Source organism: Chrysoperla carnea, chromosome 5 (genome assembly GCF_905475395.1).
Source record: "Chrysoperla carnea chromosome 5, inChrCarn1.1, whole genome shotgun sequence".
NCBI classification, from domain to species: domain Eukaryota; kingdom Metazoa; phylum Arthropoda; class Insecta; order Neuroptera; family Chrysopidae; genus Chrysoperla; species Chrysoperla carnea.
The window spans coordinates 52,105,848-52,124,191 of NC_058341.1; the positions used below are offsets into that span (position 1 = coordinate 52,105,848).

Here is an 18,344-nt window from a genome sequence, read left to right on the forward strand (position 1 = left end):
ATTAAAGAGAGAATTACTCCTACGGGGTAAGTAATCAAATTTCTTAGTGAAGCACAAAAACAATTACAAAACATTACACTCAGATCCTCCACGAACAACTCCTGAACACTCCCCAAAATCCCCATCCAAAAAATTACCCCCCTACTAATTGTTTAAGAGTTTTCATTAAAATTTATAAAATATTTATACAAGATTATATATATATATATATATATATATATATATATATATATATATATATATATCTATGTGATAGTTTAAATATTTAAAATATAAGAAGTGTAAAAGAACCTTACCCGGCAAATCAACTAAGCCATTGCTAATTTTTTTATGAAATATTGCACATGGGGTAAGTCACGTACACTTTCCTCAGGGAACTAAAATAAAAATTAAAGTTGATACTGGTTCAGGCAACAAGCACAATCTCAATGTTATTTCTCGCATATCTACAGCAATATACCCATCACTGGTCGACAAAATTGGAGTTTCTTTTATACCATTGATGCGGTGGATTATTTGGACACGTTTTTTTGTTCCTGAATTCGAATTCGGCTTCAGAATTGTTCTAATACATAAGTTTTTACCTAATATTTTTACCTAAAAAAGGGAGAAGTCCGTTTTTCGGTAAGATTCGAAATTCCGTAACACCACTTTGTAATCCTTTTCTCATATGGAAATTGGAAGCCATCCTATTTCTTCTCTCTTCCTTTAAAATACTTTTTGAAATTTTCCGACATTCCTTTTGCTCTTCGAGAGATCGTATGATATTTATTATTGATAAAATAAATACTGTGTTACAACTAATGTAAACGTTTAGGTATAGTTCATTAATTATTCCACTTAGATATTACCAATGTATTCTATTTCCTGGAAAAAATGGCTTTTGTAGGAAAATGAATGGCATTTTCTCATGACGTAAATTTTCTTGCGAGTAAATTTTCTGATGATTTTAATTTTCGAACACTGAAAAAAAATTAAAATAATGACAACCTCATTCCGAAGTTGGCCGTTTCATATTGAAATAAAGTAAAAATACTTTCAAACAATTGCCAAACGATTGGAACAAGTACAGCTATATATTTGTATTTACAATAGAATGAAATTGATTTTAAAATATGAATTCATTGATACAAAATCACTGAAGTTAAATAAATAAAATCATTACTTCTATGAAAGAGATTGATTTTAGTTTAAAGTCAAGCATTTTATTGATGGAAAATAAAATTGTACTTAGTTGGAATATTTTTTTAAAAATAAACTTATTAGCAGGTATAAACCTATTATTTTGTTACCTGCTCGTGGAGTTGTGACGATCATATCAGTATATTGTTAAAATATTAATATTATTCAAAACAACAATATTGGAAATTTGTTAGACAGTATTTTACCTTCATACAAACAACTCATGCGTTTGTGCCATCTTCAACACTCAACCTTGTATGGTAGTTGTATCACATTCGTGGCACCATTCGCCATATATTATCTCTATGAGGTTGAGACAACCTCATATCGGTTGGTATTAAAAAGTTTTGTACAGTGCCATATTAAGGGGCGAATTTCTCAAAAACGCGACGTCTGAATCTATTTAGTGCTCAGAATCGTATTTAGCACCTCAAAAACCTTTCAAAAGTACAGTCTTGTTTCGGGTATAAAATATGTGTCGACCAGAGAATCTAATACGAGTTACCAGTATCGGATCCAACACGTGGACGTAGCAAGATTTGCCAAAATGCCAAGATTTACCAATAAAACTAGTAAATTCAATTTATTGCGAATTAAATGTCTACAAAAGGTTATACGGCTTAGTGTCATGTAAACACTAATTTAACACTTCAGCTTTTTGTTTCACTCTCCAGTGTCACATGAACCCCTCTACGCAAACTTTTTCCCGGAGATATACGCTGTGCGCTTTCTTATCCTCTGCGCTCAATTACCCCAAATGACTCTAATAGCATAATTATTAACTCCAGAGAATATTTAGTCATATGTCTTTTTTGTCAACTAACGTAGCCACAGTGACCCAGTACGTTTTTGCAATAACTTTGTAATAATGCGATAAATAACTACTATGAATTTGGTTTTGTATTACAGCCTTTATTAATATTTTTTTTTTTTACATAACGATTTTCTAATTAAATACAATTTTTTGGTATATTATTTTTCTTGGGAGAGATTATTTTTAAGGTGTTTTTTGAGATTTTGTTTTATAAATATTGTGTTTTCATTTTATTTTGTGATTTTTTATTTTATCCTAAAGATATATTTATTTTTTACATTTAAATTTATCAATTACTATTTACAATATGTTATCTCACATTCATACTTTTTTTTAAACTCAATCACATTTCTTTTATTTTCATAAAATTTTTGAATTTATCAAATTTAAAAAATAAAACTGAATATTTTTGGAATAAAATATAAAAGCGTGAGTGCGATTGTCTAAGATTACATGGATTATTAGTAGTAATTTGGAGTAATATAACTCTTTGTAGTAATTTAGAATAAAATAGGTTAGTCTTCGAATTGAAAGTCCAGAAGAGAATTGTAATTTCATTCAAAAGAATGGGCTAAAAATGTGATCATTCTAGGATATATAATAAAAAGTTTTTAAACTATTGTTTTTCTTTTATTATTCTTTTATGAAGATATTGTATCGAATTTTGAACAAGGAAGACATGTTTTGTCGAATAATGCAAATTTTTTGTTTTCAGATTTAATGAAAATTATTAATTATGAAGGTTTATTTTGATACTTTACCCGTGATATCGTTTTCACCAGTTTTTCTGTTCGTAAATCGTACATTGGATTATTTTTCATTGATTAAATTGTACTTTTTTTTTGTTAATTATCCAATCAAATTAAATAAGAAATATGAGTGAAGGAAGGTACAATAATTCGCACCCGGTTGAAATTTGGTAGGGTTATTCAAAACACTATCATAAATGAAATCGAAAAAGTACTCAGCGATCCGAGACGTGGGAAAAAATTTAAGCGGAGTCAAAGGTCACAAAAACGGGTTTTTCGTGATTTTCAGCAAAACGGTAAGTTTTATCATAAAATTAGTTCAGACAAAAATTGTAGATCAGATAATTAAATATAAAGATGGCTCAATTATTTCTTTCCTAAGAGCCACCGTTTCTGAGATGTAACGATTCAAAATGTCGGGAGAGTTGCAATCGTCATAAATTGTTTAAGGAAGTTCCCTCACCAGTAATAGAAAAAAATAAATTAGTAGAAAATGATCAAAATTTTTAGTATGTTGTAGTTAACGATACATATTATGAAATCAAAAAAAAAATTGGGTATCTTATCGATCAATTAAGAGAGTAATTAATTAATTAAAAATACACTAAATAACATAGCATGATATGAGGATGATTATGTTAGCTATGTTATTTAGTGTATTTTTAATTAATTAATTACTCTCTTAATTGATCGATAAGATACCCAAATTTTTTTTTGATTTAATAATATGCATCGTTAACTACAACATACTAAAAATTTGGATCATTTTCTACTAATTTATTTTTTCTATTATTGGTGAGGGACCCTCCTTAAGTAGGCCACGTACATCACTGAATTTGTAATACAAGTAAAATTATTTTTCTATCGGTCAGTGTAGTGTAACTTACATATATACATTACATATATCTGTTGCGTGCGTAGTCATGGTAGGGGTAATAAACTCGACGCCAGCGCTTGCAGCGGATAATTTTGTCGTAAAAGTGGCTGTTATGACTAATTTTTAATCCTTAACATGTAAATGATATAGTAAATGTCCAGTTAAAATTATTGAAATCTAGCAATAAGTTAAACTTGATGCATTAGAAATTGTGAAAATAAGATACGAAATTGTATAAATAATATTTTTATATGTAAAATCATATAATTCCTTATTTAAATTTGTTAGAAAATATTATTTAATTTTCAATGTGGCTCTACGGAAGAAAAGTATTGAGACATTTTTTCTATTTAATTATCTGATTTATAATTTTTGTCTAAAATAATTTTATGATAAAACTTACCGTTTCACTGAAAATCCAAAAAAACCATTTCGTGACCTTTAACTCGTGTAAATTTTTGTTCACATCTCGGATCGACGAGGACTTTTTAGATTTTATTTATGATGGTGTTTTGAACAATCCTTCCATGTTTCAACCGTGTGTGAATTTTTGTATCTTCTGATGTTTTAAATGACTTCGGATAATAAATTGTGTCGGTTTCATCAATAATCTTTTCAGTGCTTAATTATATATATATATATATATATTCATAATTTTGAGAATTTCTTATAGCTTGATACATGTTCACGTTTTTCAGATAATCAGCTTAAAGAATTTTAGACAAATATTTAAATTACGTCTTTATTTATATCTATTTATTTTTTATTCGATAAACTCAAAAACATTAGTACTCAATTATGTTTTAACTTTTTTTATATTTTTAATTTATTTAATTTTAATCATATAAATATATAATTTATATATAAATTTAAAACCAAATATTTTTTTTCTTTTTATAAACAATTATTTATTAAATTCTATTTAATGAAAATTTTCACTTACTCAGTGTTTTTTCATATACTTTTCAATCATCACTGTTCATAAACTTTTTTTCAAATTTTATAACTAATAATATATATATTTTTTTAATATAAAAAATTTTTTTGATTATAAAATAATGAATAAACATTTTAAATTTATTTATACAGATTGTAAATAAAATTATTTGAAACAGAATGTTCAGGTTGGATCATCCAATATTCATTGTGCATACCCATATGATCCCGATACAGGGGCGTAGGAACGAAATTTTTGCTGGGTGGGCAGGTTCGAAATTTTTTTTTTGCTGGGTGGGCAGAAAGGTCAATTGTTAGTGAAAAACTATTGTTTTGCCCTTAAAATTATCCTACACGAAATTTTAATAGAGCAATAAAATTTTTAATCTCTTCAACAAAGGGGCATGGCCCACCCAGGGAAATTCCTGGGTGGGCAGCTGCCCACCCTGCCCATACGGCTCCTACGCCCCTGTGACCCGATAACAATATTCCTATATCTTTGTGCATTATACTCGATCGGACACTGGATTTACGGAAAGCTATGCACATGTATTTTTTTGATTAATTTCGGATAATTATTACCTTTTTATGCTATTGATTGCGTGAATTTGTCCTTGTCCCGAAAATTGTGTAAAAATCCCGTCGCAAAGGTTTAAATCGAGGGGTAAAAGCTCTAGTGTTACAACATAGGACTCTACTCTCGTGTTATTGTATATGTCAGTATGACTTCACAATCTTATTTTATTTACAATCCATATATTTTTGATATATTTTATTTTAATAAGTATACATTGAGTATATTTTTAAATATGTTGCACTGTAATTTCGATGTTTTTCCTTCTCATAAAGCTTTTATCTAGAAAATTCGTAAAATGCCTGATGGCTTTAGAACATATGATTTTTGAAAACAAAATTAGAGTTGGTGAAAACTTGATTGAGATTTATAACATTTTGTTCATTATTTTCACCAGCCGAGTACTTAAAAATGACTTTTAGATGGAAGATTGGGGTGTCGAATTTGTTTTTACGATATTTACAACGAAATATGGTTTTTGTTCAGTTTCGTATTTGATAAAAAATAAATAGGCCGTAATTGTAAATCTAAACCATTTTACTACCAAAGTACAGTATTTAACAATAGCAAATGTTTTCTTGATAAAATGTTATTAGATATCTTCTTCTTTTCCTTCCAAATTTAGTTGTAAATTTAATACTACATAAGACGCCAATCGTCGAAATTAAAAATTCCTCAATTAAATTGGGTCAACTCTCTTCTCAACAATTGCAGACGTTGGTAATATAGACTGACAAATCCGTTACTATAGAATTGACTAATCACAACCAAGAAAGTGCAAGAAAGTGAATTTTGATTTGGAAATTCTTAGAAATACGCAAAATATGAACATTTAAACTCTTAATCATGCATCTATAAGTCACCATAGCGACATCATATAAAATTCCATTTCCAGGAGAAGGGTAATACCTCATCTGTGTAAGTTTTTAGTTTTTTAATCAATTTTAAATAAATTTTCACATCTTGCAGGTGTAGTATTTTCATGGTAGGTCTATTTTTATAGTTAACTAAATGTATAATAACGAAAAACGAAAATTCGACAGCCGCCAACCGCCCAATTCATACTAGAAAATATCGATTATGAGAAGGAATTTTCAGAATTGTCACTGTTTATTGCAAACTCGAATGTTTAAAAAAAAAGTTACAAAATTATTCTCAATAATTAATATGTACAAATTGTTGTGTGTTTATATATAATTGATGTGGGGGGTGTTTGTTTTTTGTTTTTTTGTTTTTATTTGTATTTAGATTTATATAAATGCTAAAATTTAAAGATAATAATAATATAACGTTTAATATCACGTGACAATATTAACAAGTATGTGTAATATACATACTATCGATGATTTTGAATTCAATAATATTGAACTAGATTCTGTAAAATGTATAACAATTGACATCAATAATAAGGATAACATTAACTTGTTATTGCTGGTTAACTGTGATGATGAATGTAATAGCCTTGAGGAAAGATTTCGTACAACATCATCGGTCATAACACTGCTTGCTTTGACAACTGGAGCACCTGGAGCTGCTTCTGATCCACCGCTACCTCCACTGGGATTAACATTACACGCTTGATTACCATCAATTGTATTGTTACCAATCAAATTCGATTCAAGATTATTACTAGCAGAGCAACGTTGTGCAAAATCACCTAAACATGCAGTGTATGCGATGGCATGTGGTATGTAACTTTGATCGAATGTACCAGTAAATAATGTAGTAGCTAATGGACCTAAAGCGTAGACGGGTACATCTTCACCCCCGTGTGTAGCCCATTGACGTGGTACAGCTGAACCATGTACAGAATTTCGTTGTTCTTCACTGGTGCTTATATTGGCGGGTATTGAACGTGGTACACTGTAACCTGGACCGTTGCCGTATAACAGAAGAGAGTAAAGTTGACCATCGACGTCGGATATTTTACTATCTGGGCCTGAAAAAAGAAAAACAACTTATACTATCATTTAAAAATCTATTTTAAATTAATTTTTTTAATTTAAAAAATGTATTTTTTTAATTTTTAATTTTAATTTTCAAAAATGTAAAAAAAAAAAGAAATAACTTGGGAAGACCATTTATTTGCATATACAGTCAAACTTGGATAAGCGAGAGTTCAAGGGAGCACAATCTCATTCTCGCTTATAGAGGTTTCTCACTAACCGGAGTTTCTCGCTAATGCAGGTACATGGGTAGCGTTTCTCTCTTATAGAGGTACGCAGCAATAACAAGTCACAGCAAGTGCAAATGTAGTAAATATGTAGTAAATATATTTTTATTGTAGCTATAGTCTCTCCTAAATAATATACATAAATAAATAAAACTCAACTGTCGCTTATAGAGGTATAGATAAGTAAAAGTCTCACGGAGGTCCATGAGGGAAAAACGATTCTCTATTATAGAGGTTTCCGTTTCTCGCTAATATAGGTTTTGGGAGCTTAAAATGACGGGTTCTGGCTATTACTTTCACTTATAGAGTTTTCTCACTAATCCTGTTCTAACTTTCCCAGGTTTGACTGTATATAAAAAACGTATACGAATAGGATATTTCATTAATTTTAAGATCCTGAGTCCGATTTCAAAAATTTGATATCGTACTGCTTCTGTGGGCAATCTGCTGGAGGTCTGCCAAAAAAGGTGTCTGGTTGTGAGCACCACATTTCCGGTTTTGATTATCCAAAACGAAAAATTCAAGAAAATTTCTTTAGTAGATAGATAAATACAGATATTAATAGAAAGAATAGTCCAAAAATTTTCAACTTTAAAATGGTCTAAAATAACGAAATAATTTTCAGAAATTTTATTCATACGATTGTACCCGGAGAAAACATTTAAGAAATTCTAAAAAAATTCGAAACCGATCACTCGAACTGTTTTAGAGAAATCTTGTTCACCGACTTTGAAAATGCTTTTTCTGAAAAAACGCGTTTAAAGTTTCAAAGGCGTCTACATTTAGTTAAATTTGTTTTTGATGCGTTTATCTGCGTGAATATTTACCGGATCAACTTGAAATTATCAAAATGTACATTTCGGAAATGCAAAAAAAAAAAAAATCAATCCTTTGAAAATTCTAACTAGATATAACCCCTTAAAAAACAGGCTTCAATGAAGCGAAAACAAAACAAGCTCCGGTGTTCAGTCAGCCATACAGTCAGAGCCTTTTAAGTCGACCCCGGGTAGTTTGGAAAGCACACAATATATGTCAGACTATAGGCCTCCGACTACACGACTTATTATCCCGACAATACCGAAACGGCACCGAAGTCGGTTTTTTAATGTTATTTATTTTTTTTAGCATTATTAATATGATTAAACAAAAAAATTTAAATCTAAAACCAAAAACAGATTATTATTTAAACTCATAATAGCTAAATAACACGACGAAATCTCTTTAAATGTCACCTGGATTTATGAACAATGAATTGAATATTATAGTTTGGTTGATTATTATAACAGAAAATGTAAAATTGAAAATTCATTTTAATGTACCATCCGTAATGATTACAATGTACTAATGTGGATACCATTCGAAAAAAATGCTCACTACTAGTAAAAATAGACGTAGAAACAAGGCACTGAAGTTCCAAAATTTGAACAATAAGATGTATTTGAATACTAAACTCCACTAAATTGATTTATAAGAAATTAATTATGCAATTTGCATAAATAATATGCACTTTATAATTGCATTTTAAATTGACCGTAATTATAAACCTCAATTCACAAATGGGTAAATAGTGATGAAAATGATTTCAAACTTGATACACGGGGGTTTTTGGAGTAGCTGAACAAGAATGTCGTGGCAGAATTAGTCTCCGAGGTACCTGGTGCCCAAAATACTTCAGGTACCCGGACATCAAGAATTTGGTTCCTGATTCTGTCGCGATATTCGTGTTCAACGACCCCAAAATCTCCGAGTAACGAGTTTGGAATCATTCTCATAACTATTAACCGAATTGTGAATTTAGTAATTTTACGGTCAATTTAAAATGCAATTATAAAATGCATATTATTTATGCAAATTGCTTATTTTTAATTTCTTATAAATCAATTTAAATCACAAAATTTTCTGATGCTCTGACGAATCGAATGCTGAAAACCGCATTAACCGCAAATCCGTCTTAATGTTCTAATTTTTCGAACTTTGACTGTCTGTTTTTAGCGTTTTGTTTTCAAACTAAAAGCAATAGATGTTATTAGTAGTCGCTCATAATTTAGCACTAGTAAAGTTAATCCCAAATGTAAGTAAATAAGCTGTTTACCGTCCTGTTAATGTATGTTTTATTAATTTACATAAAAATAGTGATAACATATTTAGTCAACAGATAATCTATAGAATTTATAGTAGTGCTTTTAAATCCAATGTTATACCAAAGCCGATGACATGACAACTCACGCACGGTACGAATTGTATGTGCTTCAAATTTTTAACAAAATTATTTAAATGTTATACCAAAGCCGATGACATTAAAGTAATTTTGTTGAAAATTTGAAGCACATACAATTCGCACCGTGCGTGAGTTTTATTGGAGGCGTTTCCATGGTAACAATGCACAATACTTTAATAATATAATTGTATATATAATTGTATGGATTGCATTTATGATTTACATTGAAAATTTAATATTATTGTCTCACAAATTTAAATAAATAATTATGATAATTTATATTTGAAAAATAATATCTGTGCCATTTGATTTCTTATTTTCACAATTTTAAATGCATTAAGTTTTATTAATTAGTGTTTTTCAATAATTTTAATTTGACATTTCTATTACATTAACATGTAAAGAATTGTCACAGTCTGCTTTATCGTTAAAATTTTTCATTGGAAGAACTGGCATCGTTTTTATTGTCCCTACCATGACCAAGCACACAACATTTGAAGAATATATTATGCAATTTTCATCTAAATATTGTAGAAATTCACCAAATGAAAAAGAAATTTTGGAGGCTCATTTAAATAAAAGTATAGAATCAAAACACCAAATATTTTGGTTTATTGACAGCTAAAATAAATATTTCGTCTAAAAAATATTTTTTCTTCAAGAATGTATACCAAATTCGAGTACTGATGAAAATGTGTTGAATTTTGTGTACGTATACCTATCGTAAAGTAAAAGTCGTATGGGCGCATTCGTTATGTGCCCTATTTTTTGTTATTTAAGAGAGGTTATCGAATTTATATGGAAGGATATGTTGCTCAATTAAAATGAAAAAAAGAGGATGCTCCACTAATCATTGTAAAATAATTTCGAGGACCTGTTACATTATCCACAAGAGGTATCTCTAAAGGAGAAAAATTGTTAAACGAAAAAATATTTCCAAGAAAAATTATTTCTCAAGGTAATTTTGACCTACATGAAGCTGACCTATGAAGCTGAATTCGTGAGAACTTTAATTTGGAACGAATTCGGCTTTTTGGAATCGTTTTCAAGAGATTCAAATTGGTCCGAATAATTTAATTTTTACGATTCGCTTAAGTGTAAAAATGAAAAACATTTTGTTTTCAATTTTAGAGAAAATTGTGTAATTATACTTTGTGGAAGATATAACCTAGTCAGTTTAAAATATACAATTTTTTAGTTTTTTTGGGAACGGAACCCTAAGCTCCCATCGCAAACATAACTAAGAAGACTCTAAATTAAATTACCTTTCAAACGAAACAAAAAAATTCAAAATCGATTCGCCCGTTTAGGCGTCACGATGCCACAGCCAGACAGACAGGCACACACATACATGTAGCGGTCAAACTTATAACACTCCTTTTTTTTAAGTTCGGTGGTTAAAAATATTTTTCTTTTCAATTTTAATGAAAATCATTTAACGAAGTTATTTTGACTAAGAAAAAAAATGGATTTATTTGAACGAATTTGTCTGTCTATTTCGTTGAATTTTATAGTTCCCTATGAATCTGATATCTTGCGAAAACATGAAATGGCTTTTAGTTACTATAATTGCGTTATTTTGATTTATTTTGATTTAAAATTTGAAGTGAGTTTCAATAGGAATGAATTCATAAGCGTCTATTTCAATTTGTCTTGGTCAAAGGGAGACATAATTATAAGAAACGCATTAGAATTTTCACTGCAACCATCTACATTTCATTTGCAGTCGATCCGTATAGTTATGCAAAGAATAATAAATTTCTGATTGTTATAGATTTCGAAAAGATGATTTGAGTAAATAAACATTACTAACATATTTTAGTACTCATCTGTATGCATTGAATGCGCCCATATATCCAATACTATATTCAAATATTAATGAGATTTCAGATCATTTGTTTCAAACATAGAAAATAGGTGAATAATATTGTAGTCTATCTATGTTGTATAACTACTATACAAATCATTTGTATTTATTATAAATTCGATACCATGTTTTAAAACATAATCCATTTATACATTTTCAATTTAACCAAAACCAAAACTCGAGTATCTATCCTGGATACATGTACCTGGTGCCACGGATCATGCATGGTGAATGGTGATGTTAACTGACATTGTAATATTATTTCGATCATTTATTTGTATATATATTTATACCGTAGTGTTAATCAGTATGTTTATATTTTATTAAGTTGATTATACTTGAAAAAATTACACAGGGGCTGGTACTCAAACTTGGGTCCTCTAGATAGCCGGTCTAGGACGTAACCAACTCCGTCTTTGTGTCTTATTCTATTTTTATGTTTGCCTATCCAGCTTACACAAACATTTCATACTGCTACATAAGTGACACAAATAGACACTTTTTTCACCGTTTTTTTGTCTTGAAAGTTAAACAAAGTCCAAAAAATATCATCTAAGCTATCGAATTCGTTTTTTAATCGTTCATTTAATTAAAAATTTAATGTAAAAGTTCAAATTTTTGCAAGGTAATATAATATAATCATCTTTTATGAATGGCGTTGAATCCAAAGAGTTTATATACATAGAGAACGCGAGGGATCCTGTTATATACAGTTTATTATTATTTTTTCTGAAAAATGAAAAAGTGTTTAATATGCAGATTTGCATATTCTCCAACATGTATCTCCAATAAACTTATAAATTATATTACAAGGTTACTCGCAGGAAACGCATGAGTAAATAGAGGAGCGGCAGCACAAACTAATCTCTCTATTCCTTTTAAGGTTTGTCTTGTGTGTTACATTTTTCGATAAAAATTTGAGTGAGAAATTTTCCAATTTGTTCTACTTCCCAAAACAGAGCGTTTTGTATTAGGCCTGAGGCTTGGCATATTAACACACCGTATACAAAATTTCATTAAAAACTAATTAATAATAGCAGTTTAATTGTTTTAAATTAATTTATATTATCTCAAACATGAACTTTTTATATGCAATGGTTATGCTAATACCTAAAGGAAAATAAAGTTAGATCAATATAAAAATCCATTCAACATTTTTTATGTAATGTGACAATTTATTGTTAATAATAGAATAAAAGCAGAAAAATGTCCAGATACTTCGCAAATACAGATATTACAGATATTATATTTTGGTACTACACTTTTGGGTACAGCTCTGAAACATTCCATAGGTATAGTGTACAGAGATCATAAATGAAATTTTACCCGATTTGACCTTTTTTTTCGTCGGCAGTGGGTATAAGCCTTTTTTCAAAATAAGCATATTTGGTCATGGTGAATAAAACCACTTTCGATCCGATACTCAAGTAGTTCAGTGTGAGGCTTTTTTCGAAAAATTGTAATAATGTAGCATCCGTTATGCGAGGCATGGACTATGCGTATTTTAGGCATAGATTGGCCACTTAAATAATGCCTTGAATCGAGTAGGAAATGGTATTATTCGATTTTCTATGGTCTAAATTCACTAGGAAGATGCCTCGCACGGTAGAGTTCTATCAAACCAAAGTGGCTCTGATTAAGAGATAAATATGTATGTGCACTCATATCTATACTCTCTCTTGCTCAGTGCCATTTTGGTTTGATAGAACTATAGACATTGAATTCTTTCCATTATTTGAAAATTATTTTATATCTTCTGAATAAAAAGTTACCACACTTAACTTAAGATCGAGGGAGCTTTGGAATGACTATGTGACGTTAAATAAAATCATGTAAGAGCCTTTCCATGTTATGTAGGTACCAGCTTAATATGTCTGGGTGTCTGTTAATCAAATTTGATAATAATTAGTTCTTTGTTCTGTGTGTAATATTATTATTGTAATATGTAATGTAATAACTGGTTATATTCAAATGATTTATGACGATAATGTACAGTACGTAGCACCTACTTGCTCCATGGTATTACGTAGTACTAACTACCCCTTGGTAGTTAGTAGAAATATATATCTAAAATAATATTACAAAAACACTATCCCGATTTTGCCATGTTAGTTCATCACTGAAAACTAACCCCAGTAAAGTTATCAAAATTATCTTAATATATATATTTCTTGTGTTCGTGTGTATGTGACTGAACTCCTCCTAGACGGCTGGACCGATTTTGATGAAATTTTTTGTGTGAGTTCAAGGGGATTCGAGAATGGTTTAGATTTACCATTCGGTCCAGTACAACTGTTTTTGAGGGCTCCGTACCAAAAAAATGAAATTTCATTAAATGGTGGGAGCGCATATAAATCATATCACATTATGTATACTATGTGTACTATGTATTTTTAATAGTATTCAGGTATTGTCAATAGGCATTTATTAGAGCCATATGCGAGCGCAGCGAGCTCTACTATCAAAGGTCAGGCAAAAGGTCGAAGGTCAGGCCACTCCAATAAATAGGAGTTAAATTGGGGTTTAGCGGGATGGGTTTAGCGGACAGGCTAAACGTAGTATAGGTATTCATGAATTGGAGTTACGTTTTTACGGGACAACGTCCGTCGGGGCCGCTAGTATTTTTATATAATTCTCTATGTAATATTTCATTGATCAATAATGTCTCATTTGATCAAAAATGATCGTGCCTAGTGATTTCCGATTAAATACTTTCACTTTTTATTCCCAACCGTGCATATCGCTGCTTGATCTATGTGTATATGGTAGGTAGGTAGTTAAGAACGTTGCAGGCCAGGTTCGGCAATACCGACACTCACTCCCGGGGACAGACACTCATTGTATATTTTTGAGGTAAATGTCCTTTTCCCTGATTATTTAAAGTGATTATTACTCTACAGTATTGTAAAAAAGTTTTGGTTTATTGCACAGTGCATACTAAGCCGAATACATTCTTTGTAGTCAAATAATGAGTTATTTTTAGCTTTTCAATACCACGCAACTACAAAAATATATATAATATATTGGGTGCAAGTGCTGCTTATAAATTTGATTATATAGATATCTCTCTTCAACCCTCAATACTCAAACTATAGTCGTCTCAGTTCATCATGATGGATCCTCGATGAACTCATAATTAAATTAAAATTTTGTTTTTATATCATCGACAACCTTATATTTTTATGGTATTATTATAAACTACAAGATTGTCTAAATATTTTAGATAGTTTTTTATCACACTCTCTAGATTGTTTGATATAAAAATATCCAATTGAAAAGGATAGCCTATATGATTCATCAATTTTTTCAGCCAACTTTGAACGATAAAATAATAATAAAAAGCCCAATGACCTAGAAATTTCTTGGGATTTTTGGAATCTTTGTTAATCAAAAAACGTATTTATTAAATTTTATTGAAATTCCTAGTATTATTCAATCCTTGCATATCTCCTTGCACATTCTTTTCATGCAGTACATCAGCTCATCACAACTATTAATTGCATTTTTGTTGTGACGGCAGAAATCAAAACCACTACCCTAGGACATCGCGTAAGGAATTGGTTACGCTTTAACCAGTTGCGCTACTAGAATTTGACATATTACAAAGAGTAATATATATGTTTTTTATATTCGATAGAAAAGACGTATCTAGTAATTAGTTTTTGTATTTTTAACCCCCGGACTAAAAAAAGAAGAGGTGTTATAAGTTTGACTGCTAAGTGTGTGTGTCTGTCTGTCCGCCTGTCGGGAATCGTAGCGCCTTACGGATGAACCAACTTTAATTTTTTGTTTCGTTTGAAAGGTAATTTAATGTAGAGTGTTCTTAGATATGTTTCAAGTGCGAGTTTAGGATTCCGTATCTGAAAAATTTGTCAGGAGTTTTTTAAATTTTGTAAATTTCACTTGTTAATATGTTTTATAATACATGTAGTTGTGTCTCCATCAAAGAAACAACTCTAATATACGTGGAACGTATAGAAGATGTACGCTGAAGGTAGATAATATTTTATTTATGGTTGCGGGTATCAGCTAGTAAGTTATATAACAATAATATACTCACAGTTATGAATAATTGAATAGTCTAATAAGTTCAAGAGTCAAAGTGTACATACAACAAATAAAATAATATTAACTAAACTCATTCCATCACTTCACATCATAACATGGTGGTGTCAAGGGTATCGGTAAGGTAGTTTTCATATTCAATTATAATATTTATTCATTCACGTTTCAAGATAGGTATAAACTATGATTAGATTGCTCAATTACTAGACTGATTTATTACAGTCAAAGGGAAGGTCTGTTAATTATAAAGTAAAGGTGTTAAACGTTCTACAAATACTGTAGATTGAATATGATAAAATGATGTAAATAAGGATGATGAATAAGTTTTTTATCACTTCTATAATTTTAACTTCCCGTACAAGAAATTGAAGTTGGTTTTTCAAAAACCTTTGGAAATACATAAAATATGAACGTTTATATCTATTAATTAGACAAAAAGGGACAAACAATAGTAGTGATGAATAGAGACTGCGTTTTGTAAGAAAGAGGCGGACAATTATCTTTGAAAGTTTATAACTTCTAAGTTTGGAAACCAACTTTAATTTAAGTTTTTTTTATTGTATTTCATCTAGTTTCACAGTTTGATGTGTAATGTCGCCAAACAGTATAATCCATCCATCCAATAACTGCTGAGCCTGATCTGTTTATGCCTCATACTCATTCACGCATACTTAAAGCTATAACATATGCAAAGCTACAAAAGTATGCAACGTATGCCCAAATCAGTTTTTCATCTATATTATCGATATGTATTAATGTAGTACGTCTAAGAACGGTAAAATTTGTCAAATTACACTTTAGATATGTATGACTACTGGCCTCCCTTTTATTTAATTTAAAATTTGACTTCTAGTGGAGAGCCGTAAGATTTATACCTTGAAATCTAAGAACAGTCAATGAATCTTTACAAAAACTGTGCGACTGCATTGTTTAAAGCTTACTTAAAGAAGTAAAAAAAATTAGTGCGATCTTGCCCAGGGGATGGACCCCTTCTCAGGAGTGGAAAATTTTATGCTGAAAATGACAACGGAAATCGATATAGGAATGAATTCTAAGCAAAAAGTGTCAATGAAACATATTTCGAAAAGTCTATACTTTTCGAGTTATTGGCGATTGAAATTCGGAGTATTTGACGTCAAATAATAGAAAAATTTGCCGTTTTTTGAAAAAAGTATATCGAGTACACTTTTTAAAGTACTATAAAAAGCCTTGAAAATGAAAAAATTTTCAAATCATTTGCATAAAAATTGAGGGAGTTATGATGAAAACAATGTTTACTTTTTTTAAAAATTAAGTACTGGTATAATTTTAAAACTGCCCTAAGCATATATTTATTTACTATTAGAGTTACTCCGAAAGCTAAAATATCAATCATAAAATTTTATTTTCGTTTTTTTTTTTTGGGTAGAAAAAATACTTTATTTCTGAAATGAATAATTATGGGCATCCAAACTGAAATTGGAAAAAGAGCTACAAATAACTTACATCAAAACAATTCTCTAAAACTTTTAAATCATAAAAATATAATTTTATCATAAAACATTTAATTTCTACCTACCAATGTTAAATGTTTTTCTGACAATTATTTTTAATGTCAATAAAAATTAAAACACAATAAAAACTTCGGCTAACTAAACTTGGTATATCAAGTCAAAAGAAAACTTACGAGTACCTACAATCATATTGAAAAGTCTTACACATAATAAAAATTTTTTAATACTTGAATCCGTAATATACAACTCTGATTAATGATAAATGTTACAATTTTATTAATAATAGCTGAGTAATTCACAATTTTGCCTAAAATCGGAGTACCTCTGTATGTATAAGATTTACAGAAACAATGGTCTGAGGATAAACTAATTGATTTTCTTCAACTTAATTTATTATTAACATTTTTACCTAGCTAATATCGACCAAGAAAAACCAAATTTTTGCTTACTCATCCCTCGAACACCTCAATTTGAGATGTCCCAAATATTTACATGCATTTTTAAAAAACAATGATGAAGCTTAAAATTTGTAAAAAGCAGCTTTTAGCCCCAAAAATAGTAAAATTTTCCAAATAAGAGGTTAGGATGCATAACACTTTTATCATCATTCTATTCTATTTACACTTCTATCTTGGAGAAAGATGAAAACAATTTCAGCTCTGACTAAAATTAGCAGAAATTTACAAATGAACTGCGTAGATATCGCATCAAATAATTAATTTGCCAGACCGTTAATCATAATAGGTCATTCAAAAACGTTATGCTTTATGATATCCAGTGAAGCTGTCGGAGCCAATAGCTTTATTGAATGAATTGGTTTTTCGATGTGTGTCTACCCTCACAAATTTTCTCTTATTCTAGTAAAAAGATGATACAGGGTTTCTCAACATTTTGTTTCAGAATCGAGAAAATGAGTCGCGACTAAACTTTACCGAACGATTGATGCGAGTGCTGACGAGTTAAAGTAAGCCTCAACTCTGAATATTCTTACTTTTGCAACAACTTTTGATTACTCTTGTATATTATATACACACCTCTTGGTTATAGTTAAACATGTCATTATTAATCTGTGAATAAATCAATAATACAGTTGATATAATAGTTTTTATGTCTAAAAAAAATATTTTTTGATTGTATTAAATAATAAAACATGATATCATTTCGTATAATACATTGTAGGTAGTTATATTAAAGCTTTTGTGATTAATGGGATTACTTGTTCTATAAGATGAAATCCATCGTTAATACGATCTACGATACGACAACGCATGGGTGTAAATCTTGCTCTTCAAACATTTTATATGATTAAAATATTACAATCAAACCAAATTCAATTACGTAAGATTATTGTAAACATTAGTAGAACATAGATAATAAAGGAAATTGAGATTTAAAC

At 29.7% G+C, this 18,344-nt stretch overlaps 1 protein-coding gene across 1 annotated transcript in view; it reads right to left on the bottom strand.

Moving 5' to 3' along the window:
- Positions 1-6,430: 6,430 nt before the first annotated feature.
- Positions 6,431-18,344, bottom strand: part of LOC123301224 (alkaline phosphatase-like) — a 639,211-nt gene continuing 627,297 nt past the window's right edge. Inside the window, exon 8 of the mRNA XM_044883958.1 lies at positions 6,431-7,071. Within this exon, the coding sequence (XP_044739893.1) occupies positions 6,431-7,071 (641 nt within the window). The remainder of the gene's footprint in view (positions 7,072-18,344) is intronic.